Here is an 18358-nt window from a genome sequence, read left to right as displayed (position 1 = left end):
AAATCTTTTGTACCAGAGATCCAGTCTATAGAAGGAGACCCTATAGATCAGGAAGAAATGTTTAAGAGAAAATTAAGGGATAAAGCTGCAAAACTTAATCTTAAAATCCTTGATCAGCTCATGAAAATTTTGAAGGATATGCCAGCCTATGATATGGAAGCTGATGCTTTCCATAACATGGAAGTTTATGAAAATTTTTGTAATAATTTTTGTCTAAATCAGGAGCAAAGAAATTTTCTATTCTGTTTATGGCTCCCCAGCGTTATGGCACGTAGATTAATCAAAACGCCATATATTGAGGATGATGAGGAAATGCATAGCAATGCATCAGACCGACTACGTCAATTATTGATATTTACTACTGGAGAGGAAACTCCTTCTTTGGAAATCTTAGACTCCTTAAGAGCTACGATTAATGATGATCCTTTTGATTTTAAAAATAAATTTTCGAAAGTATACAAAATGATATTTAATTTAGACAGTGAGACTCCTTCTATGGTAAATGCTTTTGTTAAAAAATTCAAGTATCTTGATCCAGCATCTTTTATTATTGCTACTGGAAAAAATGATTTAGATCACGCAGCCAAAGTTATTGATACAGTTAGGAGACAACTTACATTAAACAATCAGAAGAAGGAAAGTTTAATTGTTCAAAATGGAGAACAGAGAGAGACCATGTGCTTAGCCACACCCAGTTATGATGATGAATACGTCACAGGCAGGACGAGAGTCTCAGAGCAGACAGGAAATACTATTTGTTTCTATTGTAAACGATTTGGTCATTTGAAAAGAGATTGTATTCATTATAAATTAGATTTACAAAGAAAAGCTTTGGAATTAGAAGACCAAAATATAATTTCTGAACAATCTGCTCCTCCATGTTCCAACAATAGTCTGTCTGAGTTGCCTTATGCCTCAGAAGTTAACAAGATCAGTTCACTGAGAGTTAACAACAGCTTAAACAATATGGTAAACAGTGCTGTTGTCATTAATAGGAATGGTTTACTGCCATTGCCGAAATTTAAATCAGGATCAAATCGAGATTCTTCTTCCTTACCGTTGGAATATGTTGCTCCAATTTTATTGGATGAAAGTGGAAGGCCCAAATCAACATTAATTGATTCTTCCATGTACTGTAATGTTGGAAGTATTTGTACAGCAACTGCTGACATGTCTTCAGATCATAAATGGCCACATACAGGAACCAATCTTGAATTGGAACAATTGGTTAGATCACATAAAGATCTTTGGAGTCAAAGCAAACATGATGTAGGTTTGTTTACAGATTTTGAAGTTGACATAGAAGGTAGAGACCCTAAGCCTCAACCTCAATACAAATTGCCATTAGAATCAATTAATCCAATCTCTTCCATTGTAGATGAGTTTTTACAGCAAGGAATTTTAAAGAAAGTACAATCAGTGGTGAATAATTGTATTTGGCCTATCAAAGCTGATAATTCATATTCTTTATCAGTTGATTTCAGGACATTGAACAAATGCATCACAAATAACAAATCTATTGTTCCTGATTGTAACATAATGTCACATCTGGATGCCAAGGCCAAAATATTCTCAGTACTTGAAATCGCCAATAGCCATTTGTCAGTACCCTTAGCTAAGAGTTGTCAATATAAACTTGCCTTTAGCTTCAACAAAGAAACGTATACATTCACAAGATTAGCCCCAGGCTTAGATTTAAGTGATGGAATTGTTCATGAGTATTTGGGAAAAATATTATCTAAATTCTCTAGGCCAGAATGTATTGTCCAGCATGTAGACAAGCTTCTCTTGTCTACACAAAATATAACTGAACATATCACTCTTTTGTCTGAAATATTTACGTTGTTACAAACAGCAGGATTGAAATTGAATACAGAGAAAGTTCAGTTGATGAAAAGACAGGTGGAATTCCTTCATATGCAAATTAGTCATGGACAGAGACAGTTGTTGCAAGAAAAAGTTAGAACTATTTCTGCTTATCCAATTCCAACAAATCGCAAGGCTTTGCATCAGTTTTTGAGCGAAGTAAATCATTGTAAAGATTTTATACCCAATTTTGCAGAGAAGTCTAGATCATTATTTGATCGTTTTAGACAAAAAGATGGTGTGTTTGACCAATGGGATCAAACTGAGAAAGAAGCTTTTGAACTATTGAAATGGGATTTGCAGAATGCTACTACATTAAATACTGTTGAGTTTTGTAGTAAAATTCCTTTTGTTTTAGAAACCAGTGTTTCCAATAATGCAATCTCAGCAACTTTGTCACAATTAAAAGAAGGTAATCAGAAAATAATAGGTTTCTTCTCAAGAACTTTGACAAATATGGAGAAAAACTTTGATGCACATATGAAAAAATTGTTAAGTGTTTTCTTTGCAGTCAAGGTAACTGAAAGCATTGTGAGGTCTAGTAATATCATATTACAGACACCTGATTCATCACTGAAACTCCTAAAGGAAGATGGTTCAACAGAAAATTATCGTGAAAATTATCCTATATGGTACAAAACACTGTCTTCCAAACACATTCAGATAGATGTAACAAAAAGACATTTTCAGGAAAACATACCAACACATGTTTGTACAGCTGTAGGTGAGAAGTTTGTACCTCATGTTTTCAACATAGGAACTGAGAAAAGTTTGAAACCAGTACGTATTACTGCAGATCAGTCTTACACTACAAGAAGTGAGCCAACACAGAAAACAGTTACGCATTTTTCCAATTTTATAGAGATAAGATCAAAGGCATGATCCTTTGTCATCTCTGGGTTGATACAAAACCTTTCTTTGGTTTTGAAACCAAGGTTTTGATTCATGACTAATAATGGAGATGTAGCGTCCTGTTATATTTATTTTTGTTTATTTCTGGTACATATATAGCGTCGTCAATTTACGTAGTGCTTTTTACATATATAGTACATTCACATAAGTCCCTAACCCTCAAGAGGTGTATAATCTAAGGTCCCTAACTCACAGTCATACATACACATACTAAGGCCAATTTAGATAGGAGCCAATTCTCCTACCAACATGACTTTGGAGTGTGGGAGGAAACCGGAGTACCCGGAGGAAACCCACGCAAGCACAGGGAGAACATACAAACTCCAGGCAGGTGATGCCATGGTTGGGATTTGAATCAGCGACCCTAGTACTGTTAGGCGGAAGTGCCCGCATTCTAAAATAGAACACTACAAGTCAATAAGAAATGTTATAATGAAAATATGTCTTCCATGTCATGACTAGAAATGTTTGTGATTATGATATGTAATGTTAACAGATAAATGTAAGAGGATTAATCAATGTAAAATTATCAATGCCAAAATAATGATACTGCATTTCTGTTACAGGAAATGACCTAAGAGTAACTGTTAAAGGAAGAAAGTTCAAATATTTCTAAACCTTTCAGATGATAATACATTTTCCAAGAAAGAAATTTATTCTGGAAGAAGCTTTGCAACAAGAATTTCATTCATCATAGTTTTTGTTGTTTTTTTTATGTTCAATAAAGTTATTTTAACTTTACAGAGCGCTAGAAGAAGACAAGACATCTCAAAGCATCTCATAGAGGAAGAACTTATAAAACAATTGACTTTTGACTACTGATGAAATAATTCATTCATCAGATATATTGGTTTTTTTGTGTGTACATTTTATTTTGACATGATATGTTTACTAGAGATGAGCGAATTATTCAAAAATTCGATTCGGCTGATTCGCCGAATTTGCGGGAGAAATTAGATTCGATGCGAATTTATTCGCCGCGAATTTAACTTATTAAAAGGGTTTCTAGGCTTCAGAGAGCCTTTATATTAGTGCAGAACACTGTACCTTTAATTTAAATGCCCTTGGAGTCTGCTGGGGAAGAGAAATAATACTGTCAGTCAGTATGACATGCAGATGAGTGCCGTCAATCTTAGAATCACCGCACACTTTACTCATTTGGGCAGTCACGGGGCACGACGAAGAAGAAGAAGAAGAAGAAGAAGAAGAATGAAAAGAAGAATGAAAAGAAGAAGAAGAAGAATGAAAAGAAGAAGAAGAATGAAAAGAAGAATGAAAAGAAGAAGAAGAAGAATGAAAAGAAGAAGAAGAAGAATGAAAAGAAGAATGAGAAGAAGAATGAAAAGAAGAATGAAAAGAAGAATGAGAAGAATGAAAAGAAGAATGAAAAGAAGAAGAAGAATGAAAAGAAGAATAGGAAGAAGAATGAAAAGAAGAATGAAAAGAAGAAGAAGAAGAATGAAAAGAAGAAGAAGAAGAATGAAAAGAAGAATGAAAAGAAGAAGAAGAAGAATGAAAAGAAGAAGAAGAAGAATGAAAAGAAGAATGAAAAGAAGAAGAATGAAAAGAAGAAGAATGAAAAGAAGAAGAAGAAGAATGAAAAGAAGAATGAGAAGAAGAATGAAAAGAAGAATGAGAAGAATGAAAAGAAGAATGAAAAGAAGAAGAAGAAGAATGAAAAGAAGAAGAAGAATGAAAAGAAGAATGAGAAGAAGAATGAAAAGAAGAATGAAAAGAAGAATGAGAAGAATGAAAAGAAGAATGAAAAGAAGAATGAGAAGAATGAAAAGAAGATTGAAAAGAAGAAGAAGAAGAATGAAAAGAAGAAGAAGAAGAATGAAAAGAAGAATGAAAAGAAGAAGAAGAAGAATGAAAAGAAGAATGAAAAGAAGAAGAAGAAGAATGAAAAGAAGAAGAAGAAGAATGAAAAGAAGAATGAAAAGAAGAAGACGAATGAAAAGAAGAAGAATGAAAAGAAGAATGAAAAGAAGAAGAAGAAGAATGAAAAGAAGAAGAATGAAAAGAAGAAGAAGAAGAATGAAAAGAAGAATGAAAAGAAGAAGAAGAAGAATGAAAAGAAGAAGAGGAATGAAAAGAAGAAGAAGAATGAAAAGAAGAAGAAGAAGAATGAAAAGAAGGATGAAAAGAAGAAGAATGAAAAGAAGAATGAAAAGAAGAAGAAGAAGAATGAAAAGAAGAAGAAGAATGAAAAGAAGAATGAAAAGAAGAAGAAGAAGAATGAAAAGAAGAAGAAGAAGAATGAAAAGAAGAATGAAAAGAAGAAGAATAAGAATGAAAAGAAGAAGAAGAATGAAAAGAAGAAGAAGAAGAATGAAAAGAAGAAGAATGAAAAGAAGAATGAAAAGAAGAAGAAGAAGAATGAAAAGAAGAATGAAAAGAAGAAGAAGAAGAATGAAAAGAAGAAGAAGAAGAAGAATGAAAAGAAGAAGTATTCCAGTACAGCAAAAAGTGTATCTGCAGAGAGCTCCGCTATTTCTGACAGTTCTCTGACAGTTCCTTCACATTTACAGCGGTTGAAACATTGTATCTATTTATTTCCGAATAAAAACATCTGTATCCTAAATGGAAACAAATAGATACAATGTTTCAACCGCTGTAAATGAACTGTCAGAACTGTCAGAAATAGCGGAGCTCTCTGCAGTGACACTTTTGCCGGCTGAACTGGAAAAATTCGATTCGTGCACCCGAAGTTTGCTAAAATTCGGATTCGATGCGAATCTAATTTTTCCTGATATTCGAAACGAATTCCACTTCGCCAGGTTCGATTCGCTCATCTCTAATGTTTACCATATCAAGATGAGATCAGTTTTCACATGAACATTTGCAATCACACACTATGTATTTTCAGAAGTGAAAGGGTTAAACTTTTGTTACAACAGAGTCACTCTACTTAGTTAGAACATCTGTTGTTAATTAAGCTAGAGATAAGTTTTTCTAAGGTACATATAGAAAAACTTAGGCAAGCTTTACATTGTTATATGTATGTTTTTAAAAAAAAATAAAAAATAATTTGATATACATGTATGAATTGAAGCTAGAGAACATATGTTATGTTTAAATGTTAATAAGGTATTTTGAAAAGATGTAGTGGATTATAGAACTGTGTGCTACACACATTTTGGAGGGAAAATACGAAACATCTATTTTTTAAGTGACATATTTTAAAGTATTGTACTATAATGTTACAGTTATACATTTATTAAGGGGAGGAATTATTTGGTAAAAGGAAAATAATAAGGGTAAAAATATTTTTATGTGATACATAACAAAAGGTTTATCAAAGAATTTGTTTTCCCATTATAGAATCAAATTAAAGATATGTTCAGATCAATTATCTTAAGATCCAAAAACGCATGAATGGATACGAAAGTGACGAGAATGTGTATAAATGGATTAAGATAAGGAAAATGATTAAGATTCGATAAAATCGATCATTTTGAGAGGGAAATGTTAGAAGCTTTCCTTAACCTAATATCTAATATCTTCTTATTAACAGTACTAACATAAGTATGAATGAGTTGGATCTTAATAGAATAATTGAGTTATTTTATTTATATTTGTTCTAGATTGGGAAAAGCAAGTAATTAGACTTCATAGTCTGTGAATATACATATGAACATATATCTTGGGTTTTCTTTACATTCAAGCCACACATGTGGTAGCAATTGGTCTATCCATCCTCCCCCATCTATGTAAGAGATTGTTTCACTAACTAGAGAATTGTAAAAATATATTTCATACATGCTAGGTTTGTACTGTAATATTTCTTGATTGCGATATTTATATATGAGATAACTCTTGTTAAGATTATTTTTAGGAAAATATATATATATATATATATATATATGTGTGTGTGTGTAATACATCTAATTTACTCTGATTGATGGAATGTCTAGGCCTTCTTAGGTTACGCTCAGACTTTAGGAGAAGTAGACTGGACGTTTGTTATATATACACATCTGTTTCCAATTATCTTTGTGGGACTACAAGTATACCAGCCCATTTTTAGGAAAAGGTGGGGGCTGGATTGCTCTTTTAAGAGCAGAACAAAGACTTTTTAAGCACACTTTCTTTTCAGAGCAAGGCGAAGGGAGCTGCTTGTTCATACACACACAGATTCATATTATACACACACAATTACATACAATTTTATTATTAAGAACTTAACTATACTTTTTGGACTTTATTTAAACATTCTGTATTCCAATATTGTATTTCTAATTTTATGCAACATTATTATTAAATCATCTTTTTGAGTTTTTGCAAAAAGTGGAAGGACTTTCTATCTGAATATTTCTCATCAACACAAGTTAATAAAATATCGAGACAATACGATATTTTACAGCGTCCCTTTAGGTCAAAAGCGGTTTTAGACCAGCTAGAGAACAGCGATAGTAAATTAGAACTACTTGCAAAATTGAGTGATAATGATTCGTGGAGAAATTCATCATCAGACACTGAAAACGATTTTCCGACTTTGCTCAGTGATGTGCGAACTTGGCGCTATATTTCAAATTTCTGTGTTTTTGGTTTGATTATATTTTGAATTAAATTTATTACTATTATATTATTATTTTTTATGATTATTTATTAAATTATAATTTATGATTTCGTGTTTCAAGTTTTATCCTACCTGGGATGTTTACTAGACTCTTGTTCGGACAGATTTCAGTGAGTTATTCCTAAGAATTACAGGCCTACAATATAAAATGCCAAATTTCCATGCAAAATAATGGTACCGCTTTCAGCACCAAAAATCTGAAATAATCATATCGCCAGGGAGATTAAAAGAGAAGTATGGCCAAAGCTTTTTTAGGCCATTTTTTTTATTATACAGGATTTATCGAGCGCCAACAGTTTGCTCTCTGAGAAGTCCAAGAGCTGAGCGATCAGTGGTCATTTGATTGCTCAGTTCTCAGTCTTAGAGCCGACATGGGATAGCTGAAGCAGCACAGCAATGCTGCAGCATAGGGTGAGTATGAAGGTTTCCTTTTCTTGATTCCCATAACTCTCCTTTAAGAACATGTTTTGCTTGAATCCCTTTCAGGATATAAATATAAATACAACAATATTCATTTCATAATTCCTCCTAGTATTTTGTTTCAAAAATATCAACTCATTGTATAATAATATAAGTAGAAAATAATAATTGTTACTGATTCATCTGAATCAGTAACAATGAATAATATTTCTTGCATACTGTACATATACTTTGTTACTACTAATACAACAGTTGTGTTTTGCACGTTTTTGTTAAATAAGCATTATTCCATTGAGATTCCTCCTGTGTTTTAGATATATAAAGAATTCCAGAGGATTGATGTAGAGGTATATATTGCAGGATGTGATGGTAAGTTGACTGTTGCTTGCTTCTTAGTGTAAATTCAGTGTCTAAATATACTGTATATTTTTCTCTTTCTCCATCCTAGTTTTCTCTGCCATGCCTTTTACCTTTTCTTTTACTGTTTTCTTCTTAGTTTTCTGTTTTCTTCTTATTTATTAACTGGTATATTTAGGAATTATATCTAAATGCGTATGTTACCCTACTAGCCTATCACTGTGATGGGTGATTTAACCAGACAATGGTGTGGCTAGCGAACTTTGAGAAGTAGGGAAGATTATTATCCATAAATGGGGTTGATATTTGTATACCACAGTGCTCTGGGTTTGGGAGACTGGGGCAACTCTTTTGGAAAATGGACCTGATGTGCAGACATCTGTGCCCTGTGGTAACAAAAAATGTTCAGGATAATTAGGGGAAATAATATACTGTATACATAAAATAAACAGTTCTTCTGTATATATGAAAATACACATATTGCTAATCCTGTACAAAACAGAGGAATATCTGTGAAACAAAAAAAGATGAAAGACAAGAAAATCTCTTTGAATAACTGTCTCTTTTGTTATATTGCCTGTATGACTATACATAACTGTATGTACTTTGCAACTACATTTTTACTGAAGAAAGCAAAAAAGCCCAGCATTCCTTACCCTCTTGTTTCCAGAAGAACCCTTGAAATAGTTTTCAGATCTTGGGGAATCCCAGCTATGAGCAGCTCATTGGTGGTCAGTGGAAAAAATGACCTCCTTACAGTAGTGGTTAGAATGCCATATTTACAAACCTTTAAAAAGATCATTGATGTCATGCCGCTGGCTCTGCAAAGTGGCATTGGCCCTGGAGCTATGCACAAAGTGGAGGTCAATCAGCCACAGCTCAAGGACCCCCTAGCAACCTCTGGAGGAACCCTAGTGTTTCACAGAACCCTGGATAAGAATGACTGACATAAATAATGTGAATGGAATAGGCTTTTTGTTTAATGTGACACATTTTACCCTGTGCAGACAAAGTGTTTGGACAACTGGAATCATGTGGTTTCTTCCAAGACACTATAAAACCTGGCATTTGTTTCCTGACAATTCATGATGCTGTTCTACACATACAGAAGCAGAAGAAGCGTCCTTGTAGTAATGTTCTACTAGATATGGTATGATAACATTTTCCAATTATTCTGTACACATGATTGTGTGTTTATTTGAAATGAACATCATTTTAGAGTAGGAGAATTTTGAATTTAACGGTCATACATTTTTAATTTTTGTACAGCATAGCAGATTACATTGACTTTACTTTTGCTTTTTCTGCAAAGTAAATATCTTTTCTTAGATTAGGAGTGATTAATAATGAGAACACACACACACATCTGAATATATCTTTGTTTCTTTGTATAACCACCTCCACCTTTCCCTGCATCATAATTCAGGAATCCTATTTTGACTTTCTGCTTGAGTGTGAGAATATACAGTACAAAAGAGACTAGCCAGGTGTAGAGAACAAAGGGTGTCCTATGTCTGGTGGGTGATTCTGGTGCTGGGTTCTTCTCCCCAGCAACAGAAGTGCTGAAATACTTCTTACATTATCCTTTGGAGTGGTTTGAGGAAGGGCAGACCAACTTTCACAAGTGATGCTGAAAGTTTGATTTCAATGGTTCAGTAACATTAGATAACCCTGCTCTACCTCCAATTAAAGTAGAACTATAGACTAAACTTTTTTTCATTTTGGATAGAGGATTATAGCCCTTGTCATTTTTTTTTTGCATCTGTGTCCCATTGGGGAGATTTACCATCATTTCCTGTCCCATAGCCAAAACAGGAAATGTAAGGAAATCCCTACAAATTAAAGGAATCCCTTGGGGGCCCCCAGATCACCAGAACTAGTGTCCCCAATGGAAGATTTCTATTACTTTTTTGGGGACAACCCAAAATGTGGGCTTTGCTTTACTTTTGCTTTCAATGATAATGGTAAACAGGGCAAATAGAGAGTGTGAGTCTGGGCGCAGACAGCAATAAAAACCTGACAGGTGTTCTAATCCATCTCCACTCTATCCAAAACTAAAAAAAAAATGCCTTAGTTATAATTTAAGCCCCCCAGTTAAAGCCCTATATGTGGGATCACACATATGAAAAAATAAAGCGTGCCAGCACTTTGTAAGTGCCCCATAACATATTTTATTGAAATATCAGCCTAAGTGGCCTTTCTCATAGCAGTGATTACTTTCAGGGATTCTGCTGTAGGAGAAGTGTTGTTAGTGTTTCCAGGCTTACATGGACCTTAGTGTGCAGCAAAGTAATGGATTGATAAGAAACAGAACAGCATACTACCAAATAGGTACAGGCCAAAAGAGAAGGATCTGCCAGCAGCCCAGAATATTTTGGCTAATGGCTTAAATATCTCTGTTTTATATATTCTCATAAAAAAAAGTGTGCTAACGTACCTATCATTTCCTTGTATGCTTGTAGGGGGAGGAAGTGAAGGAACTCTCCCAAATAGGACACAGACAGGGGTTTTGTCTTTAGATATGCTTTTATTGATTGAGGCTGTTAGTGTTTATGTGTTGAAGCCAGATTTCCTTAACAAAAGCCTATAGACACACACATTTTCGCACCCACAGCAACATCCCTCTTTTATGTTCACTTCTTGCATATAAAAAAGTTCTCGTTCTACTGATGTTGACTGCATTCCAGCCTTAGTGTTGGTACGGTGACTAAAATAATGCTGTGTGCATTTTTTAGATAAAATGTTAAGAATGATTGAAATGAATTGTAAGCATGATGTATAGCACGGGTGTCAGACTGGTGGCCCTCCAGCTGTTGCCAAACTACAAGTCCCATGAGGCATTGCAAGATTGACAGTTACAAGCATGACTCCCAAAGGCAGAGGCATGGTGGGACTTGTAGTTTCGCAACAGCTGGAGGGCTGCCAGTTTGACACCCCTGATATATAGCATTATGTGCAGTCTATTGTAAATAGAATGTAATGTGAATGAATGAATTAAGAGTGAGGTGAAGTGAAGTAAAACATGCTTCACAGTTAGAGGGGGGTTCCTGAATCTTCTAAACACCAAAATAATTTTATAGGGGTTGCTTAAAATTGCCAATAGCTGAGATCGTGTAGCTAAGATGTATGCAAGTTTTGTATCGCACCTGTAAAAAAAAAAATAATTGATAACATTTTCTTTTTCCATTTGCTAGACATCATGCATGCAGGACTCTGACCAGCTAGAAATGAAAGAAATGACAGGGTACAAGACAGCACAGATCAAGCTAAATCTTCAGGAAGAGGCAATCTTTTCATTAATCCTTATTTCACTAGCTAGCTTGAAACACGCTACTGGAGAGCATAATTTATCAGAATAACAATATTCTCATGTTTTAACAAAATAAAGCTAGTGTGGCCTTAGAAGGGCAAATATCATCCCCAGAATGATGGTGTGACAGTGTGAGACCCTGCCACTATGTAAATGGCATAAAAGTGATCTGGGATTCTCAAAGCAGCAGTTTGAGAAGCTCTGGCAGGTTGGCTGTGAATGGAGAAAGTGGTGTTCTGTGCTTTCTCCGGATTTGGTAGTTCTGTATCAGAGCTTGGATCTGGAAGGTTCTAAAGAGTATTGGGCGGGCTGCGGGATGGAATCTTTAATCTGGTGTCTAGATTTGCTAAATGCTGGCAGCCTGTGTGAGTTCAGAGATGTCCAGGGGTGATATAAGCTTGATGAGGTGTTACTACAGTAGCAGGTAGAGTTGGAGTTGTTGCAGTTGCTGCAGCCAGGAGGGAGGTGTGCTCCTGTCTGGAGACCAAGGATATATCCTTGAGACAGCACTCCATGTGAGGGAGGTTCCAGACCATTGGACCAAGAGAGTTGGGCCAGCTAAGAAAGTCTGGGAGACTAGAGCTGAGGCAACTGGGAGAGAGTCCAGGGGGCCAGAGGAATCTGAGTCTCAGAGGGATAAGAGCGCCTGTGGTATCAGGAAAAACTCTCCCTAGGGGCTGGAGAACCATATTTGGAGGCCAGGAGTGGGCCCGTGCAGAACGGTATTGCATTTTTGTTTTGCGTGAAGCTGAAACCCCCTGCGTAGGAAGCCCTATGTTGTAAAGACTTTACTTTTCTGTTTCCTTTTAATAAAAGTGGGCTACCAGCCCCTTAAGTATAGTCCCTGTCTGCTGTGGGCTCACTGTACAAAATGCATCTACCACAAGAGCTAAGCAACCCTATATCACAGTAGACATGGAGTTATCTGCCAGTCTTCCAGCAATTTGTTTGAGTGTGAACATGCATTGTTGAGTGATTGACCACCACTGCCAGTGGTTCTAATGCAGTAATTGTTATTTGCAGTTATTGTTCTTTGCACTACCTTATTGGATAACATTATTTTTATTGTATGACTGAATATTATATATATATATTTTTTTTTTACAAAACAGAAACATGAAGACTCCAATGGCTGCAATCTCTCCAATTTATACCCCAGCAATAGACGCTAAAAGAAGATTTTGCAATCTAAGAAGATTTTGCAATCTAAAAATACAGACCAATATGCAGTAATCAGTCATATAGCAATGAAAATCCACACAGTGTGGGTTATGGAAATGTATGCTACTGTTATAGAATCTGGAATAGATCAATTTAAAAGGCATGTGCAAAAAGTTCTTATGAAACCAGGGAAAATACATTTTTTTGGTCATACATCTCAGGAAATATATATAAAAACAATCTACAGGCAACACACCACAAACCTCAGGTTTTTTTGTAGAATTCTCCTGGCTACTGATTTGGGCTTAGTTAGTTTTAGCTTAGGAGTAGCTGGAGTGGGACTAAGAAGCAGCCTTGGCATAGTCAGTACATCATTTTTTTAATTTGTGGTCTTGACCAAAGTGTGCTAATCTTAGTAAAGCAATAATGTTTATGTATAGGCCTTGCTGCTGACATAGTACAGGGGACCAAGGATAGCTAGCCTGTGGAAATGTTAGGTTATTGAAATATTTTTGAATGTGTAGTTTGGAGCAAGCTCACCATAAATGGAAAATCTAAAATTAGGTATGTTCTAGAATTCAGAATTGTGATACATAAATGTAAACCAAACAAAAGGGAACTGACATATTGGAGGTGGTTGCAATCTGAGCAGAATGAATGCAACGTGGGCATCTGGGATTTCACCTAGGAAAGTTACCCATAGACATTGGATGTCTGTGGTGCCTCAACCAGCCATTCTGCAGGGGGTACAACCTATCAGAAAACTGTAATGCTTTTGTTTTCTTCTGCTCACCCCTCCACTCTCTGTAGAGTTAAGGTTTCAGCTTGAAAAAGGTGAGCGTGCATATCTATGCCTACCTCTTTTCTTTTTTCTTGAGGGTGGTTACATCATTCCTGCATGTCTGGCAAGTCTCTTAAAGTGGAGTTCCAGGCCCAGCCACCTCCCAAAAAAAAGAAAAGAAAAGTCAGTAGCTACAAATACTGTGGCTGCTGACTTTTAATATTAGGACACTTACCTGTCCATGCATCCAGCGGTATTCTCACCCTGAGCTGATTCTTCAGTCGGCTTCACCGCCAGTTTCCTACTGCGCTGTGCTTTGTGAATGGGCTGCAGTCCTCTAGGACCATGGAAGTGTCCCAGAGGGCTGCGGGGGATGTTGAACCTTCGGTTCAGTTGACTGCAGCGAACTCAGCCGGAAGTGGGAGTGGGTACCTGTCAAAACCAGGTACCTACTCCACCCTCCCACCCAAAAGGTGCCAAATGTGGCAGCAGAGGAGGCAGAAAAGCAGAGCTTCCATTTTTGGGTGGAACTCCGCTTTAAGTCTAACTGACACAATTTACCTCACTTTTTAGTTCAGATTATGCTAAAAGTTTTATTTTTGTTAGCCTAATTCACACTAGCCATACACATAAAAAATACATGCTGTATGTTAAAATGACCAACTAAATAAGACCCTTCCATCTAAAACACAGTGCAAACATTAATGGATGTTAAAGTAAATCTGCCAGTTTCATAATGGTTCTTAATAGGCTGCAGTAATACAATTCAGAAACCTCAATTGGATATCTTCAATGAGTGCCTCAAGTACCCCAACTCATTATCCACACTAAAATGGAAATTGTAACACTTTTAAGAACTGGATGACCTTGTCCATGTTCCCACAGCTTCTTGTTGGGCAGCAAGGCCACACATTCTGATAATGGAGGAGTAAAAATGTGCAGGGAATAGGGGGTGGGGGGGGCTTCCAAAAATACCAGGAAGTGTGGGCATTTGCATGTTAGCTTCAAGGCTATGTGCAGGTATCACAGACTATTTAGTATTAAAGTGACTCTATAGGTTGGTTCAGTATTATTGGTTTTGCACAGAGCAGCCCCAATCCTCTTCATTTTGGGTTCCCCGCCTGTGGTACTGGCTCCACCCCTCAGCCAAGTGTCCCCAATAGCAAGTCTCTTGCTATGGGGGCACTCGAGCATGCTCGCTTCTGAGATGCACTCCTGTGAATGGACATTGCCCATTCACACACAGAGCGCAGCTTTGCCCCGCCACACCACTCTCACCTCATTGGCTCACTGGCTGTGATTGACAGCAGCAGGAGCCAATGGCTCCTGCTGCTGTGTGGGCCAATGAGGAGAGAGAGACCTGAGAGAGCCATTGGTCTCATGCACATTGCTGGATTGAACTCAGGAAGGTATAAGGGGGGCTAAGGGGGGGCTGCACCCAGAATGTTTTTTACCTTATTGCATAGAATACATTAAGGTTACAAATTGTTTGCTTTTAGACGACTTTAGGGCAATGGCACAGTACATCTCACATACACTTATACTATATTATAGTGGACACCTGTAGAGGTATCTTTGCTTTTTATTATAAATACATATCTATCTCAGGGTCATCATTACATGGGATGCAGTGGGTTCAACCACTACTGGGTCCAGTAGCCTGAGCAGTCCAAAGTCAGATACTGTACCTCCCTGTTTTAGCTAGTAAAATGAAACAATAGATTTGCCTTAGTCTTACAAAGTTACTTGTCATATTTTTCTGTGTGTATTATAGTGTGTGCTGGCAATTCACTATAATGTAATGTATAATGTACCTCGGATCAATCACTAGAGCTCAAAGTTATTACTGTCTTGTGGAAATATATTGCCCTAGCTCCTTTTTGGTGAATGATATTGTATGTCAATGGAAGATGGATATAATGTTATATCTACAGTGGATATAAAAAGTCTACACACCCCTGTTAAAATGTCAGGTTTCTGTGATGTAAAAAAAATAGACAAAGATAAATCATTTCAGAACTTTTTCCACCTTTAATATAACCTATAAACTGTACAACTCAGTTGAACAACAAACTGAAATATTTTAGGCGGAGGGAAGTAAAAATAAAAAACTAAAATAATATGGTTGCATAAGTGTGCACACCCTTAACTAATACTTTGTTGAAGCACCTTTTGATATTATTACAACACTCCGTCTTTGGGTATGAGTTTTCAGCATGGCACATCTTGACTTGGCAATATTTGCCCACTCTTCCTTGCAAAAACACTCCAAATCTGTCATATTGCGCGGGCATCTCCTGTGTACAGCCCTCTTCAGATCACCCCACAGATTTTCCTTCGGATTAAGGTCTGGGCTCTGGCTGGGCCATTCCAAAACTTTAATCTTCTGTTGAAGCCATTCGTTTGTTGATTTGGATGTATGCTTTGGGTCGTTGTTATGCTGAAAGATGAAGTTCCTCTTCATATTCAGATTTCTAGCAGAAGCCTGAAGGTTTTGTGCCAATATTGACAGGTATTTGGAACTGTTCATAATTCCCTCTATCTTGACTAAGTTCCAGCTGAAGAAAAACAACCCCAAAGCATGATGCTGCCACCACCATGCTTCACTGTGGGTATGGTGTTCTTTTGGTGATGTGCAGTGTTGTTTTTGTGCCAAACATATCTTTTGGAATTATGGCCAGAAAGTTCAACCTTGGTTTCATCAGACCAGAACACATTTTCCCACATGCTTTTGGAAGACTTCAGATGTGTTTTTGCAAAATTTAGCCGGGCTTGGATGGTTTTCTTCATAAGAAAAAGCTTCCGTCTTGCCACTCTACCCCATAGCCCAGACATATGAAGAATACGGAAGATTGTTGTCACATATACCACATATTAATAAGCAGAAGATGCTATAAAATAAGTCCTCAATAATAAATAAATCCGTGCAGTCCAAACCCTATAAGTCCAAAATTAGATCAAATCCTTCTCAAGTGATAATGTGTTCGAAAAAATCTTTCAGAAACTTCCCCGGTAATATTCCTCAAAAAAAGAAAAAATATCACATAGTGTATTATCTTTTAAATTTAAACAATTATAAATTATAGTGACTTCATTCCAGTGAATACCCAATCACATTAATAATCTGTGAAAAAGTGAACAAAAATAAAACCGTGAATCCAAACAGTGAAGTACCACTGTGAATGTGAATCACTCTTCAGTGCTCATACTCAAACAAACACTGTGACACTTCCAAATGCAGTAAGGAATGCATACCCTTACCAATATTCCAAAAAACAGAAGCTTTTTATATCTTTCAAAAAGATAGGTGGGAGATAGTCCTCCTGTGGATCTTTACTCAGTTTAATCCGCCTTCATAATACTATCAGGATCCAAAAGCCTTGAGACTCCATATGTCCCCATCAAACATATAAGTATAAGCATATAAGGGACAAAATAGTATAATACCGCCAAGATAAATCATAAAATTGACCTTTAATTAAGGTGCTTACATTTTGCCAGCTTTAAAAACGCTTTGAAATACCATACTACAGCTTTGCTCTCCTCCAGGAAGTGACCAGGGTAAATCAGATGGTCTTTCCCATATGTGTACGTTTGATTTTTAACGTGGCATTCTACAGTTGACGCTACCAACGTTTTTAATGTACCACATAGCCAGTACTTGCCAGAGATTCCTGCAGCTCCTTTGGGAGGCTGCCAAGACACCTACAGCAACATTAGACCAATTTGCTTCTCATATTTTCAGCAATTTTGGAGGGAAGTCCAGTTCTTGGTAATGTCACTATTGTGCCATATTTTCTCCACGTGATGATGACTGTCTTCACTGTGGTCCATGGTATATCTAATGCCTTGGAAATTCTTTTGTACCCTTCTCCTGACTGATACCTTTTAACAATGAGATCCCTCTGATGCTTTGGAAGCTCTTTGTGGACCATGATTTTGCTGTAGGATGCAACTAAGAAAATGTCAGGTAAAACCTACTAGAACAGCTGAACTTTATTTGAGGTTAATCAGAGGCACTGTAAATGATGGCAGGTGTGTACGTACTCCTATTTAACATGATTTTGAATGTGATTGCTTAATTGTGAACACAGCTACATCCCCAGTTATAAGAGGGTGTGCATAAGTGTGCAACCACATTATTTTAGTTTTTTATGTTTACTTCCCTCCCCCCTAAAACATTTCAGTTTGTTTTTCAGTTGAGTTGTACAGTATATAGGTCATATTAAAGTTGGAAAAAGTTCTGAAATGATGTATATTTGTCTCATTTTTTTACATCACAGAAACCTGACATTTTAACGGGTTTGTAGACGTTTTACATCCATTGTATATGTTTAGGTGTATTGTATAATTGAATGTGTCGTTTAATCTGCAGTGTTCTGCACAGCTAGCACTTGTTATGCCTATTATTGAGCATTGAGGAATAAAATGATACAATCTAGCTATAGGTATACAAATACAATTGGTTTTAGAGGATTATATATATCATAATGTGAATTATATTGTGTAAAGTGTATGGTAGCGATGATTTGTTTTCAGGTATTTGTACATATGGTGTGTGTACATATGGTGTGTGTGTACATATGGTGTGTGTACATATGGTGTGTGTGTACATACGGTGTGTGTGTAACACAGTAAATAAAAAAAGCATTTTTTTATGGACACTGATGCCTTGATACATACACAGTATGGCATTGGGAGGCATTCTGACATGGTGCTTTCATCATCTCAGAATGCCACATGTGGCATGGGTAGAGGAATTTGATTCATATGTTTATAGCTATTTCTTTTTTTGAGAATTCTGCCTTCTTTTAGTCTATCCTATGCTAAACAATATATTCCCAATTCAGTGATCCAAGGGATGATTTCCGTTGGATGTTGATGCATGAGTGTATTCGTTCAGCATAAATGTTTTTATCTAATAATACAGTAGTGACCGTGGATATTTAATTTTTACATCACAATAATG

At 36.3% G+C, this 18358-nt stretch overlaps 1 protein-coding gene across 1 annotated transcript in view; it reads left to right on the top strand.

Annotated features, from left to right (window-relative positions):
• LOC149472911 (pendrin-like) overlaps window positions 1-12669 on the top strand; it is an 87714-nt gene extending 75045 nt beyond the window's left edge. Inside the window, exons 17-20 of the mRNA XM_089685164.1 lie at window positions 8095-8149; window positions 9145-9287; window positions 11332-11421; window positions 12560-12669. Of these exons, the coding sequence (XP_089541290.1) occupies window positions 8095-8149; window positions 9145-9287; window positions 11332-11421; window positions 12560-12619 (348 nt within the window). The 3' untranslated portion in view covers window positions 12620-12669. The remainder of the gene's footprint in view (window positions 1-8094; window positions 8150-9144; window positions 9288-11331; window positions 11422-12559) is intronic.
• The last annotated feature ends 5689 nt before the right edge of the window (window positions 12670-18358 follow it).

The sequence above is a fragment of the Staurois parvus genome, unplaced genomic scaffold (assembly GCF_062004578.1).
Source record: "Staurois parvus isolate SC_StPar_1 unplaced genomic scaffold, SC_StPar_1.0 ptg000019l, whole genome shotgun sequence".
Taxonomy (NCBI): domain Eukaryota; kingdom Metazoa; phylum Chordata; class Amphibia; order Anura; family Ranidae; genus Staurois; species Staurois parvus.
The sequence above is the reverse complement of the archived record's forward strand: the minus strand, read 5'-3'. Positions and strand labels throughout refer to the sequence as shown.